Genomic DNA, 15,583 nt, shown 5'->3' on the forward strand with positions numbered 1-15,583 from the left:
AATAATAAATAATAAGAAGTATTAAGAATATAATAATAATAAGAAGAAGAACATAAAGCCATTAAATCGTTTTAGAAAGGAGGGCAAAAGCATGAGGGAAGAAGGAAAAATGTGCCCTCATTTGCAAGAGGAAAATCCATTTCAGAAAAAAAAACTTAGACAGGGTGGTGCTTAGCTTGGATGGAAAACGCGCCAAGAAACATTCCTTGCATAGTTTTCGGAACAGTTCAACATTCAGCCAACACTGCGTCAGCTTCACTACAGTATATAAGCCTGGTGGAGCGGAGTTTCACCACAGTGCAACTGCAACCACAGCTATAGGCAGCAGCAGCTCCCTGCTACCTGCCAGACTACAAAACAAACGAGATACCGCGTCTTCGCTACCGTTCGACTCCTCCGAAGAAGACCTTTTTTAATATTGTACCGACAAGGAAGAGCCGACCTTTGTTTTCTTTGAAAGTCTCTAGAACCGAACGAAAACGCCGAGATGTTAATGTTGCCGCTTGTCGTTATCATCTCGGGAAGTTTCAGCATGGTAAGTTAGTATTTTCGTTTTAAAACTTTTACGTGATAAGGACTGTGTATTAACCTCTCGCTCTCTAACACACACACATATATATAGTACGACCGTGTGTAGCAGTTTCTGTAAAGGAGACAAGTAATAGGTTTCTCAAGTTTTACAGCAGTTCTTGAACAAAAAGTTGAAGAAGTATTGATTATCGTGATCGACGTTTGGATTTAGAGCTGGTATTCCATTGAGAGAACAATTTGAAACCAAAAATAAACCCCGCATAAAAAAAAATTGAAACCCCCCATAATTTAGGAAGAGAGAGGCTTGCTTTATATACAACTGTTAATTATTTGCTAGGTCACTTGTTTATTCCGGTACTCCTGAATTTGCCCACAGGTCCTCTCATCCTGCCCGTCGGAATGCGCCTGTCCCCGGGAGGTGCCCAGGTGCGCTCCGGGCGTCAGTCTTGTTCTGGATGGATGCGGCTGCTGTCGAGTCTGCGCCAGGCAGCTCAACGAGGACTGCGGCAAGACCGAGCCCTGCGATCACACCAAGGGGCTGGAGTGCAACTTCGGAGCTATCCTGGGGGCTCCGAGAGGCATCTGCCGAGGTAGATCTCTCAGACTTTGAAAAAAGGACGTGGGCTGGGGAGATTATTACCAGGAAAGTTCCATAGTCTTTAGACCATGTATGGTTACGCTTTGTTGTTCTTCGATTTGGCAGAAAGGCATGTGATTTCAGCAGTCTGGAATGTAATTCAGCGTCTGGACTAAACGCAGGGCTTATACGTCCTGCAGAAGGAAAAGTGATTCCTAAGTAGCTCATTGTTCAGCCCTCAGGTCTCTAGGGTATCTGAGGAATTTGTACTGTAAATTGTGGTCAACGAAGCTCAACAGAGGAAAAAAAATAGTTACATTCACTTTTCTTAGTCTGAAATTTAAGCTTTTAAGGTACTTAGATTTTTTTTGTCTGTCCTTACAGCCAAGTCAGAAGGAAGACCCTGTGAATACAACAGCAAGATTTACCAGAATGGAGAGAGTTTCCAGCCGAACTGCAAGCACCAGTGCACCTGTATTGATGGGGCTGTGGGGTGTATCCCACTGTGCCCTCAGGAACTGTCCCTGCCCAACCTGGGCTGTGCCAATCCCAGACTAGTGAAGGTGACTGGTCAGTGCTGTGAGGAATGGGTTTGTGATGAAGGCAAGGTGCCCGATTCCAGGGGACAGCTGAGCAAGACCTTTGACAAAGACATCAAGCCTGAAGACTCAGACAATCACCTCACCAACATCAATGAGCTCATTGCCATAGTCAAGGGAGGTCTCAAGTCTCTGCCTGGTAAGTGTCACACAGATATAACTTCAATGTGTTCATCATCATTATTGGTCTGATGGTTAGATGCTTTGGTGACTGGCTGGCAGTGAGAGCCTCTCCAAGATTAACTTATGTGTCTCATGTTTTTTCCTGCAGCCTACCGCCAGCTTGAGAGCCATGCGTTTGACAGCCAGAAGTGCATCATCCAGACCACACCATGGTCACAGTGCTCGAAGACCTGCGGCATGGGCATCTCCACTAGGGTTACCAACAACAACAGGGACTGCAAGCTGGTGAAGGAGACGCGCATCTGTGAAGTCCGGCCCTGCACCCAGTCACCCTACACCAGCTTAAAGGTATGTATTTGAGTCGGGGCTATTGAAGCCCCAACACTATCGAAGAAAGCCTGCCCTGTATATGCAAGGGAGAAATAAACTGAACCCCTGCCAGTGCAGCCCCCATTTAAGACTTTGTTCCTCCTTTGCTTTTTCAGAGTGGAAAGAAGTGCAGCCGAACGAGGAAGTCCAGCCAGGCCGTGAGGATCTCGTATGCGGGGTGCTCCAGCCTGAAGAAATACCGGCCCAAATACTGTGGTTCCTGTGCGGACGGGAGGTGCTGCAGCCCCCAGCAGACCCGCACGGTCAAGGTCAAGTTCCGCTGTGAGGACGGGGAGGCCTTCAGCAAGCAGGTCATGATGATTCAGTCCTGCAAGTGCACCTACAACTGCCCTCACACCAATGAAGCCTCCTACCCCTTCTACAGACTCTTCAATGACATCCACAAGTTCAGAGATTAGCTCCACTGGGATGGCGAAAGACTCACAGCAGCGTCCATTGAAACAGAGACTAAACAATGCAAATGGACTGAACGCCGCCTCCTTTCGCCACAAAATTCCCAAGGAATTATGGACATGCGCCATGAGGACTGGGTGAAGTGCACTGTGTAGCTGGACAACAGAACAGCACTCTTATCATTTCTGTAAAAAAACGCTTCATAATACTGGAGCATCAGTGGTAGCTTCGTTCTGGAGCAAACTGTAATTAGGGCTGTAGAATTTGTTTCTTAATACTGACTCTTGTGTATATTTTGTAAGTTTAAGACATGACACAAACTGTAGATAATTGTTCTAGATATATATAAACATAACTTAATTGTGTGTACTATTACCTGTATCCCAAGAGAGACACCACCATGAGCTTGTGCAACAAGCCAGTGGCGACAGTCCTTGCTTATGTGAGCACTAGAGTTCACGGATGTGGCAGCTATCAATTATCTCTTCCAGAAAGACATTGAAAGAGCAAATGGAGATACTTTTTGTCAAAGAATGAATGTTATTTTTAATATTATTTATCAAAATGTAGCTACTTTATTTGGATATAAAATCTCATACTGGAATAAATTGTAAAAAAGGATTTAATTTTATATTGTTCAAAATAAAAAAGGATTTATTTATGAAACTTAGTCTGCTTCTTCAGTCTTGGTGTTTTTATAAGAATTGTACTGATTTGGGTTTGTTCTTGTGTTCAAGTCTTCATATTGGCAAAAATACCTTTCATGTGAATTGACACTTATAAAAGCCTCCTTTTCAGTCTTGTGCCTCAAATCTGTTGGACAAACATTAAACAACACCAGGTCATTTCTACATTTTCAGTGCAAATATCAGCTGGTTCACAGTTAACCTTTTCAAATATTCTGCTCTTATTGAACTCAAAACTATCTCTGCAGTGATTGCCTTTTGACTAATTGTCAAAAATAAACAAAACCATGTGATGTATATTGAATATGCATGTATATACTCACTACAGAAAACCATGCATGCTCCATTGTTGGAAGGTACAATCTCACTTGAACACATGGTTTTAACTGTGCCCTAATGAAGGCGCATGAAGTGAATTATGACCCTGTTTCATTCTTACATAATGTCAAGCACTTTCAACACTTTCATCTACTTCCTCAACTGAAAAGGGTTTCAAGAAATTAAGGCATCTGTTGAGTCTGTAGGAGGTAGCTTGTTTCACTTAACCAGTGGAAACTATGGTTCTCACTAAGCTCCATAATAAAGTGATTAAAATTAAACATGGTGACAAGCGAGGAGGAATGCCAGGAATTTTGAGTACTTCTGCACTTGGGACTGGGGCCACACAAAGAAGACTTTTATAATCAAACTACATTTTCTGAATTACTCCGGAAGGTACTTCTTGGGTTTTGAATAATCCTTGTTAACATAGGGTGAGGGGCAAGATGTCTGAAATACCTGCAAATGACCTACTTTTCACAGACTGACGAAAATAAACTGTAAAGTGAATCCACAGTTACGTGCTGTCAGATATATTTAGCTACAGGATGTCTTGTTTGAAGTATTCTGACAATGAACTTGCAAAACACTTGCTCAGTAAAAACTGAGCTGTGGTTTTTCGGATGGAGAGTGAGGAGGGAAAGGTGACAAATCAGCTTGTCCTGTTTCTAAACATGGATGCTTCTGAATGCATCAGGAACCTGTCTCTGGAATACTGTTCTGCATACAGTGCACCTATCTCTTGAGATACACTTGAGATAGGTTTTGATCCAGAAATAGTAATAGTGCAGGAAGACTTGATGAACAGCACATATTGGAAACTATTCCAGAGACGGAAGCTCACCTGGCTGATCTCTGTCTAACAATACACACAAGGAAGAATTCTTATTCTCCTTATGATCAGGGAGAGCATATCAAATGCCACTAAGACCATGATGCCTAAGAACTGAAGTCACTCTACATAAATGCCAGCGTGCAAATATCTGAAACTGCTTTTCCACAAACACCAGTTGCCAGAAACAAGGAGTAACAGGTTCAGACAGCCTCTCTTCCTGTTCTACCCTAAAAATAGTAAAAATATGGAATTGTTGCTACTACATATAATACATTTATGACAATTATTTCCAATTCTAGTTTAGGATGACCCATCACATCCATGGGTTTGCTGAAGTAGCCAATGAAGTAAACTGGCACAGTCTTGGGGTGAACAGTAGTCTGTCTGTGGGGGACCTCTGGGTCTTCCATATTCAATATCAATGTTTACTTGTTCAGATGTCTCTCACCTGACAAAATCTTAATCTTAAAATGACGATGATGCGCAATCAATACTCTTAGGTTTAAAATCACCAAGGAGAAGAAAAAAGTAGTACAAAAACAAACTCCTCTGCCCTAGAATAAATCAGCAGCTACATCGCCTTCTGTAACAAAGAGTGTTTATATGACAAAGTTATTAACATTTGAATTTGGACAGCTTCAGTAATGTTAAGTAATTCAGTACTTGGAAGGTAACAGTTGAAATGACCATTACAGCATGCTGGAAGCAGGAGCACACTTATGTAAGCCATTTTATTGTCCTCTGGTTTATTACTCTAGGTTGATTCTCAGTGTTATTGGGAACAGAAGTAAACCCGGAGGAATTTTTACAGCTGCTCTGCAGACCCAGACTGAACTGATAATTCAGCCCGAGGGCCACCTTGTGGTCTTTCTTAAAACTGCAGACTTGAGAAACAGAAACGGCACAAAAGAGATTCATTCTATTAAATTCATTTGGCTGACAGCTTTATCCAGTGGGACTTATTGAGAATGCAATGACCCACTGCTTTATTTTTATTTTTATCGTGCCCAAGGGTACAGCTGTAGTCTTCCACTGCCGTATTTAAATCCACAGCCCTGAAGTCAGGAGCCCCAACCAGCCCCTCCTACACACTTCTTACAACAGCCAAAAGCTACAACTATTTAAATCACATAACATTTCCAGGTGTAAATAAGATCAAATACAAAAATCAGTATTCTGATTATTCTAAGTATACTTAAAGCAGTATTCTAAGGCTTTTACAGGGTGTACTCTTTCCAGATTAAACATGGCAATTAAAAAAATGGAAGAACACATTCAACAATTGCTTTCATAGGTTCCTGCCAATGAATTCTGTCATTTCTGGAACCACTGTCAACTTCTGCTATTACTTACTGCTCATTAGTATTTTGAAATTGTACGACACTTACAACTAATGGCATCTGAACACAGCATCTTCAGTTTGTTTGTCAAGATCTGTGCCGTCACAGAATCCAGGGTCCGTTGATCTTGGAACCTCAGCTGAAGTCAGGCGTGCTTTAGACCAGCTAATGTGTTTAACCATGAACTTGGTGACATGGATCTCTCTCTCTCAACAGCCAGGGAAAGACTGCTTAGCAATCCACTTTTGAGAACAATTAAGAACTTTAATGCTGTTTCTGTGTATATCTCTAAACACTGTAGCTAGCCGTCAATTTTTACTTCTGTCCCCCTGAAAGTTTGGGGTACAGGCCGTCAGTTATGAAAATAAAGGACAGATCAATGCAGCAGAAGGAAACCCCAGTATTTGCTCAGTAGAGGTAATGTGTGGTGTCCTGAGAGCTGCCTACTACCATGAAGGAATTCAATGGTGGTTAGATAAGAGACAAAATGGTCATACAGACAGCGGCTACATATATTCAAAAAGCCAATAAAAAGCAATGCAACACATTCATTCACTGCTTCTATCTTCTGTGCTCACATAAACATAAACGCACACTCTTCCATCCAGCACAGCCACTGATGTCAGCCCCTTCGCCTGCCAAGTTTCTGTGAGGGTGTGGGGCTCAGCAGTCAGCATGAGGGTAAAAGAAGTCAGTTACCGAGGGCTGAAACACAGACATCACCCACCACGGATTTAACATGTAAGCAATGACGCAATTCCCCACCAAAGCTCTCAGTTCCTCTCACTTCACACAGGAATAATTGATGAGATGGGATTAACGAAAGGAAAATTATACTAAATTGACTTGCTAGCTCTTGGACAATTCCCACTGGGATACAGAAAAGGTTATTGTTTAATCCCTGAAACAAACTGCAGGCTGACGACAGTGTGTTCTTTATGCAATTTAGAAATGACCTCAGATGTTAAAACCATCACACAAAAGACATCTGAATTACTCTGTAATTCAGAACCTGTCTAGCATCCTGAGCCCACAGTCTGATATGAAGTCTTAACCTCATTGTCTGCAGACAGAACGTCAAAGGCTAGTTGGTTAAATTTCACTCTGCAAAACCAGCACTTCTAGGTCCTTTGTGCACTCCTCCTCCTGGCAAGTGGTGGTTCGGATGTGCTACTGCATTAAATAACCTGAAAAGCAGATGCTTGAAACTGTATATAAAGAACATACACTGAACAATTTCATATACAATGAAGAAGCAGTATATCATTTAATTTAACAAAAACGTTGGATACAATCTTCAGTTAACAGCAGTCCTGGTGCAGTATTTTTTTGCTGCCTGACTAGTGAGATGTGTAACGGAAAACACATGGGCTTGAATTCAGGACATGCCTCTTCAATTTAGGCTCTTCCTCCATAACTAAGAGGTCTCCAAGAGGTCTACTCAGCACAGAAAATAATTATAAAACGTAAAATCCACGTCGAAAGCTGATCAATGTTATAGTCAGTGTCAGCGTAGTCTGACAGACCAGCTGTCCTTTGGGCCTGTTCAGTACCGAGTCATCTACAGGCCAGAGCGCCTCTGCAGGAGGAGCAGCAGGGCCACAGGAGGACCCACTTGCCAATTACAAATAACGGTAAATGATGACTCCAGCCCACACTGTGCCAATTCTGCTGTCTGCTCCACTGTCTTTCACAGAAATGCTTCAGTCATTGTGACCGTGTCTCCATCACCCTTCGGTGACCTGTGGTCTGTCAGCAAACTCCTTCACTCCTGCCGTGTGCTGTCCCAGGAACCGCTGGCCTCTCCAGCCACAGCTGCACACCAAGGCATCCTGCTTGAAAGGAAACCGCCACCACTGCTGGGGGTAAAAGCACTTGCGAAACGCACAGAAACCACAGTCCGATTTCTGGAAGTGCGCCTGGGTAATCGGGAAAGAGGAGCCGAGTCACAGTGTGTGTTTTATACTGCTTGAGTTAGTTACACTTGGAAATGGTGGCAACAGACTGGAGTAAATGGCAGGGCCCTGGACTCCTGGCTGAAGAGCTGACTGCTACAGCAAACCCGGCTGTGCAAACTGGTACCAAAACTGCCAGGGAAAGAGGGCTGAAACCTGTCATCTCTGTTAAGTCACTTTTGATAAAGGCATTTGCCACACTAGTGTTTGCCACACAGAGGTTAAGCTACTTGAACAGATAAGAGTTCTGTGATTTAAAGAAGAAACTTGGCTTATTATTTTTTTCCATGAAGGTAACAATAAAGAAAACAATTTCACAGTCCGAAACCAAATTCAGATTTTTTAGAACTGAAGCTCAATTATAACCTAGAAACAAAACAGAAAGAAATAACCCATTTAGGCAGCCTTGAAAACACAGGGGAGAACAGTGAAGTGTAAAAGGAACAGAGCACATTTGTTATCAAACCTGGAAAGATAAGGTTTATCTTCTGTACTCAGTCGAGTTTCACTTTCATTAATTCCCATTGTTGAATCCCAAGTAGGATTTGTCTCATGTAAACTTTTCCATGAATCTGTGATTTTAGACATAAGGTAAAGACTAGCAGTGTTATGGTTTCAGGAGGTCTTGCCTGGCACAGATATGGAAGATTCCTGTGTGCTTAGCAGATGGTGATGTGAACCTGAACGTAAAATAAAACAATAAAAACTGCCATCTTTAAAGCAGTCTGGCAAAAGATTCCAAGGATCTTGGGCAGGGTAATGGTGGCTAGTCAGCATTGTTTATTCACATCAATGAATAAACACTGAAGGCTTTGTGCACACACAATCAAACAAGCCTGCTTGGCTTGCCACATTACCTGCTCCTGCTTATCTAGAGTATTTATGCGACAGCAGTAGAACTCATTCCGTCTCCAAGTTGGGCTCAGAAAAGAGCAATTACAATTGTAAGAACAATTACAATTATGCACGCAACACTCTTAAAGCTAAGACTCCTACACGTACAGGACCCAGCTACAAACCTTTCCAAAGTTTTTCAAACAATTAACTCAAATTGTAAGAATGAAGTCTTTTAAATAGAACCATTATGCTACTGCTATGTGAACAATTATTTGTGCACCAGTGAGAGTGCCAAAAAAGCTCCAATGAAAACAAACATTATCTAGGATCATCTAAAAGAGAAAGAATAAATTAAATGCCATTGTTTTTATTTAAACATCTTTAATGTGCTAGACAAATTAACACCTTTTGAAAAAAATAATTCCTTCTCGCTTATAAAAAGCATACTGTAACAATGTTATGTTGCTTTATCTTTTGTTTGGTTCTTCATCATAATCACTTTAAACTTTCCCAGATATAGGTCATTTGTTTTTTCACAACAAATCAAAGCTTAAAAGGAATAAAGTGCATCTTTAAATAATACAGTAAAGCACACGTCATCTTCGGCTACTGTAAAGATCGAATAGTGCCCAAAAATCAAGATTAAAATAGCAAAAACAGCTAGTTTCCTCCGGCAGGGGTACAGCTCACATTCTGAATGATTTAGGTGTGCCCCCTCACTTTGTCACAATGAAAAATCAATTTTAGTCAGAAAAAATGCAGGCGAAGCCCCTGCATGACCTGGCGAAGCAGAAACCACTGCCCGAGACGGGACAGCCAGCGTCAGGAGGGCCAAGGCTCGGAGACGAGGAAAACACCTCCGGGAACCAGGGAGCAGGGCAACGACTACGAGCGCTGCGAGAGTGTGGAGTTCATGTCCCAAGATCTCTGAAGCACTTTTAGCCAGCAAAGAGAGCTGAGCACTAGATCAAATCTGAATCGCACAAGTCAAATCAGCAATTGATTACCAAGCAACATCTTCAGCCAAAATGAGTTAAAATTTTAAATTGAATTGAAAATGTTCTTCTAATCAGTTGAAAAGGGATCTTGTAAGATGCTGACCCAAGCCTATAATCATCAGAACCTCTGCTGTGTAAACTTCCGTTACCTGTGGCAGCCAGGCGTTAAATCGCCGCAGTAAGGTAAGAATCACATGAGAAAACGCAACACATGAGGGGATCACGGCCACAGCAGGATGACGTCTGCACCGAGCTGAAGTGCAGAAGACGCCAAGCTGTGAGAGGAGACGACCCTGCTGGACACTTGGGAGAACCAGTGGATTTCCTTGTGAGAGGTCTGGCAGGGACACTGCAGACTGCTGAAGGCAAGGGCAAAGCCTGCTGGCCGTGGGCTCGGGCCTCAGGCGTCACGGGGTGCTGAAGGCCAGGCCTGCCAGTGGACGCGGGTGATGGCGAGAGTCCAAGGTAAAGGATTTGCGAGCAAGGGAGGAAGTGAGCCCCATTAGGCCAGCAGAAGAGAATCAAGCATTGGTCCAAAGCTGAATCACATAAACCGGTGGGCAATTAGTGTTGCTAATGGATACCGACATCACAAACTGACAGGGTTCAAAGACAGTACTGGATATCTGCTTACCAATTTTCCAACGTTTCTGAAAAAATAAGTTCAGAAGGTTTAACCAGCAAATGATCAATCCACTCCCTTAAAATGCATAAAATTTTCCTTTTCTACTATTAAATATTGCCAATTTAAAATTAAAAATGTTATTTACTGGGATATTCACAGATATCCTTGTAAATAGATAAAGACATGCAAAGTATGTTCCTCCCTGTCGAAATGTTAATTTATTTCCCTACCATTTAAAAGTATAAGCTGTCATCATTCAATCATCATCCTCCCAACAAGATGTCTCAAAATCTGTGTTGGATTTATTTACTCCAGTTTATTTTCATGGTTTTTTACATCTGCAATGGCACTAGACACGTATGCAGATTACAAACAGCATTTGGGTCTTAATAACCATCAGTAGTGCTGGCACAATAACTGTGGATTCCTAGCCTTCTACAGCATCTTGTACCATTTAAAAAGCATTTTGAGCTTCTCTAAATAGAATTCAGCTTCAGCGGGAAGTTTAGCTTAATATCAATAAAGAAGATGAAGCCATATGCCCAGTAAGATCAGCAAAGTCCCAGGAGGATGCCCACGTGACAGCAGGCCAACATATGGATGACTTAAGCACTTCTAGTCTGGACTGTGAGCTGCCATTGGCAGGCCAGAAGATCTTACCTACATAAAATAGTCAAACCCTGAAGAATGTACTTAACCACTTGGTAAATAAAATCTTGAAAAGCATGCTGCTGAGTCTCTATTTCACAGACTCCTTTGTATCGGTGCACGTTGCAATGGTGTGATCTTCTCGGACAAAAAACGAATCCTGCTCTGCAGGATGTGCATGTCAGACAGTAAATAACTACCTGTCTGGCACTCCAACACCTCTCTTCTTCACTGGTGGAGTGAAGGACAAAATGGTTTTCTAAACTTCTTGGTAAATGACTCCAAATCAGTATGATATTCACACAGAGAAGCACGTATTGCACATTAACAGATTCAAACCATCTCTGTCATGTCCTGTGGGCCATATTGCTGTATTAATTTTTATAATGTGTGTTGGGCTCAGCCAGACCCATTAGTCGCTTACAGGTCAATCCACAGTGATTCAGCAAACAGAACCAGCATTTATCAATTCAGATACTCCCTCTTGGCCACTCTGTAATTAAGCCCGAGAATACACTAGGATGATGTTTGCAAAACCCATGTCATAGTGGGTATGATTAATGCACATTAAAATGACTTATTCAACTAAATGCCTTTGATAAAAGGAATAATTTCCAAGACAAACAAACAAAGGTGACAGATATCAAGACAGACTTGTAATGCCAGATATTACTAATAAGACATTGCACTTAATTCTTATAGTGATAAGAAAATCAAGTACTCTCTGATCCACTTAGTATAGCATAATCCACCCATTTTCTTTTTAAGTCCCTGCACCTGCTGTACAACCCCTCTCTGATCAGGGTTGAAGCTACAAACAACAAGCACAGCAGTTGCAGAAGAAAATATTCAATAATATAATTTACTGATTATTATGACTGAACCATGAAAACTTATAGTGTATCACTGAAGAAGAGAAACACAAAGACTGCCAGGACTCCCCCACATCAGACGACTCTTGAGCAGAAAATCGAGAGCTGTAGAAAGTGTGCCAGGACCCAAAATGCTGTGCAGTAAGACTGTTTTTGCTAGGCGTCCGTTCACACATTGGAATTACTCAGTGACAAGTGTCAGATTACAAACTTCAAGCCCATTTGAAATATTGAAGTAGAGACAAAGCTGTGGGAAAAAATGGTTTTGAGATGGAAAAGTTAAAGCTATTTGTTCCAAAGGGATACAGTGTGCCAAGAGCCAGTGGAATGGATTAAAGCTAAGGAAACAGGGAGTGCAAGCCAAAGCTAATTTGTATCAACACTGCAAGACTGAAATTCTAAAATTAGCCCAAAGAGAACAGTCGCACATTAAAGAGTTTAGGAATTACAAGACCTACTAAAATACGTCTACAATTCAGCTCGTGTGAAGCACAAATAAGGACTAGGCTTTGAAGCACTCTGTATTTAGATTTGGTTTCTTCACATAAATTATAAAAGCGAGGCGTAAACACAGAAAGGCGAGGATAAATAGGACACCAGCAGGCTGTGCTGGCTGCAGACACAATATACAGATGTTCAGACATATACAGCAGACAGACAGAGGGAACAGCAGTTTATGTCTGTGCACAGCATTTCTTTTACACCTTAATCTCCTTCAAGAATATGAACCATTAGCAGAGCTGAAATGGTGTCAACTGCAGGGAAAATGACAGAACGCCTGCACATTTCAAATAACAAAAAGCTGAAGTTTCTCTTACAAGCTTTACAATTGTCAGACTATAACAAGTACAGTTCAACTGGACATTTACTGTCCAGTAAATGAAAAAATTTACTGGACCCATAATATGAGTCTTCTTAAGGTTGTCTAAAACAAAAACAGTTCAGATTTGACACATCACACTCCTTCTGATTGTGCTGAATTTCAAACATTCCTAGACTGACAACAAAGGTAAATGAATTTCACTCAACATTGAAGAAGTGAAGGAGTCCACATCCAGGTACTGAGCAGATCTGGAAAATGGACAATCACCTTCAGACTTTGCTTAACAAGTGCAGATATCAAACTGGCTTATTTTTACCTTTATTTGTATAGTCTTTGACTTTGCCATTTTCAGTACAGACTATTGTTTTTCCAAAAGGCTCAGTATGAACACTGAAGGCCCTGGGCAAATTAATTAATTTATGTGATAAGCAACAAAGCATAAAGGGTGTTGCATTCTGGATGGGACAATTGGTTTTTGAACACTTCTTCCTCCTTAGGAATTATCACATCAGGCACTAGAAGTCTGCACACAGGAGCTCAAGTTTCTACTCTCTCTATACCTTTGGTTTAACATAACTGTCAACAATAAAGAAGCAAACATGTTCAGCTCCTTGTAAGGAGGGTTTTTGCAGTAATAAAAAACATCCCGTGAAATGAAACTGGCCTTTATAAACACACAGTGAGAAAGTGGGAAATTACCATCATTATTACAGCACTAATGTTAGAAAAAGCCACACTGCCCCTACACAATGAAATAAGTAACAGTACATGAAGAATTGTTTAACTTGGCATTGAAGCCTTTTAAAAAAAATTTAAAATCCGATAAGGTAGATATCAGATGTTGCACAAGGAAAGGAAATAGTAAGATCTATTAAAACCATTGCTGAAACAGAACATGAAACTCTTCAAAAAACAGCCCTCCAAATGAACTGAAAAAGAGTGCTTTCTCTGATTTCAGCACCACTTTAACTCTTGCCTTCTCACAGGATTAACTGTAATAAAGGGTGTTTCTCCATGCGATGAGAACAGTCTCCTTACTGGACTGATGAACTGCTTGATGTGAACTGCATAATTTACAAATAAAACAATCCCTTAATAACAGTTAAACATGGGCAGGGCTGAATAAAATCAAGGTACTAAATGGTGTTTTGGAATGGGACTGGCTGCTGAGCTTCATGTTAAGATTCCACAGCCGGTGAGCAAATTCCCTTCAGGATATGAACCCTGCTGAGATCACAGCCGCCTCCTGTCCCCGTGATCCAACAGCAGGCTCAGCAGCGATGTCCGGGCAGCAGCTTCCTCAGTCATCGTCTACAAGCTCTCCTTCCTCCTGCTCCTCCTCCTCCTCCCTGGTGCCTTCTGCAGGACCTCTGTGTGCTGCCCCGGACTCTGTCAAAACAATCACAACATTTCTTTTAAAAAATGAGAAAGCGGAGAGGTGTGTGGAAAACTTTCCTGTCTTGCTGGAGTGCTTGAATCAACAGAAGAGATATTTCACTCAGGTATCGGCTTGTTGCTTTGCTTATCAAGGCCAATAGAAATCAACGCTGTGCAGGGGGCGGGGCGATGAGCTGCTGACATGTGGCCTGCAGTTAGATACTGGAACTGAGTGGACAGAGGGGGGCCTAAGGCACACTTTTTCAACAAAACAGGAAATCTTTGGAAACATTGCTTGGATCTGAGTGCAGATCTCTCCCCCCCCACCCTGTGGAAACAAACTACTGCAAGAGACTTTACACAGGGGGCCGAGAGAAGAGGATCAAGTGTCCAAGAGTTATGCTGGGAGCGACTTTCAATTCTGTACGTTCCAGTCTTTGGGGTGGTGCCCTATAAAATAAATATATTTTTACAGTTAGCCCCGCTGCTGGACTGACTGATACACTGGTGGGTCTGATCCAAACAATTTCACAAATGTTGTACCTTTAAATCAGTGGACCCCGTGTGGCCTCGAAGGGGAAGTATTTTTATATATACTGCTTTTTCTTAAAACTTTCCAGTTCTATGATATCTGAAAACCACACGTGGTCCATTACTGCTAAATAACCTCCTGTTTACTGTAAGAATTCTACACATTCTGCCAGGTTAACACATTCATTCAGAAAAGAAAAAATCCAATTACCCACTTCTCTGCAGTTCTAAATGTTGGACTTTTCTTCTTTCAGGAAGTCAGAACTAATTCGTAGATACTGGGCTATCAACATGTACAGTACCAAATACAAGTAACAGAAGGGTATTTAACAATATCCATTCTGTTGTAGTATCACCAGAATCAAAATTATACCCTCCGACACACAAAGCAAGACAATATATAATGACTACAGTCCTGAGTTGCTTTTAAAACTACAGAATGCTTACATTATCTATATATGATGTCCATAGAGCTGAGCTCCAGACTGAACTCCTAACTCCCCTAGGATCTGCTACATCCTAGACTGAGTCCATGTTCTAGTGTGAAAAGGAATATCATGTTTAAAAAGGTAAGGGAACCAGTTCCTTCAAAAAAATTGCCAATATTTAGTCAATGGCTGTACTTCCAAGAGTGGACTGTGAGGGCTGTTTCCATGACAGACAGGTGAAGAAAAGGCCAACAGCACTCTGATCACGCGGCCATATCAGGGAATTTCCATACTGCTTGATTAATGGGCTCTTAACTGCAAACTTTTTTCCATGCACCTATCACTGCGGTCTTAGGATGGCATCGTTCTGTGGCATGTGAACGAGCATCACGCAGGATATTCAAGTCAGAAATATTGACAAATTAGGTAGAGTAGAGGACTTGGCATTTGCAACCCAGTATGGTGCTGTACTGTGTATGCCAATGTGTTCCCGCCTGAAGGTTTTGATCATCATTTTGGCGGCAAAACTGAAGGAAGAAAAAGCATTTCAGCCCAACGCAATCATTTCCTCTAATCTATCCCGTCGTCTATGTCAAACGGCATGATAAATAGCCCCCTGCTCTTACTTACCCCATTTAGACATGATTTAATGCTTTATAAAGAAGCAGACTTAATACAGAGCCAGAAAACAATGATC

General features: G+C 41.7%; 2 protein-coding genes across 2 annotated transcripts in view; one reads left to right on the forward strand and one right to left on the reverse strand.

The window, feature by feature from the left end:
• Positions 1-279: 279 nt before the first annotated feature.
• On the forward strand, positions 280-3,279 carry ccn1 (cellular communication network factor 1). The gene is made up of 5 exons (XM_088597658.1): positions 280-535; positions 908-1,121; positions 1,493-1,846; positions 1,979-2,178; positions 2,316-3,279. The coding sequence occupies exons 1-5, from the start codon at positions 488-490 to the stop codon at positions 2,616-2,618; spliced, it is 1,119 nt and encodes a 372-aa protein (XP_088453784.1). The 5' UTR covers positions 280-487; the 3' UTR covers positions 2,619-3,279.
• Positions 3,280-8,945: 5,666 nt separating this feature from the next.
• znhit6 (zinc finger HIT-type containing 6) overlaps positions 8,946-15,583 on the reverse strand; it is a 30,254-nt gene continuing 23,616 nt past the window's right edge. The window contains exon 10 of the mRNA XM_088597659.1: positions 8,946-13,939. Coding sequence (XP_088453785.1) covers positions 13,851-13,939 — 89 coding nt within the window. The 3' untranslated portion in view covers positions 8,946-13,850. The remainder of the gene's footprint in view (positions 13,940-15,583) is intronic.

The sequence above is a fragment of the Lepisosteus platostomus genome, chromosome 11, assembly GCF_059453375.1.
Source record: "Lepisosteus platostomus isolate fLepPlt1 chromosome 11, fLepPlt1.hap1, whole genome shotgun sequence".
Lineage (NCBI taxonomy): Eukaryota > Metazoa > Chordata > Actinopteri > Semionotiformes > Lepisosteidae > Lepisosteus > Lepisosteus platostomus.

Excerpts from the sequence above, each read along its gene's own strand:
- ccn1 (XM_088597658.1), top strand. The coding sequence starts at position 488 with ATGTTAATGTTGCCGCTTGTCGTTATCATCTCGGGAAGTTTCAGCATG. Across the intron at positions 536-907 it reads TCTCGGGAAGTTTCAGCATG|GTCCTCTCATCCTGCCCGTC; the intron begins GTAAGTTAGTAT and ends ATTTGCCCACAG. Across the intron at positions 2,179-2,315 it reads CACCCTACACCAGCTTAAAG|AGTGGAAAGAAGTGCAGCCG; the intron begins GTATGTATTTGA and ends TTGCTTTTTCAG.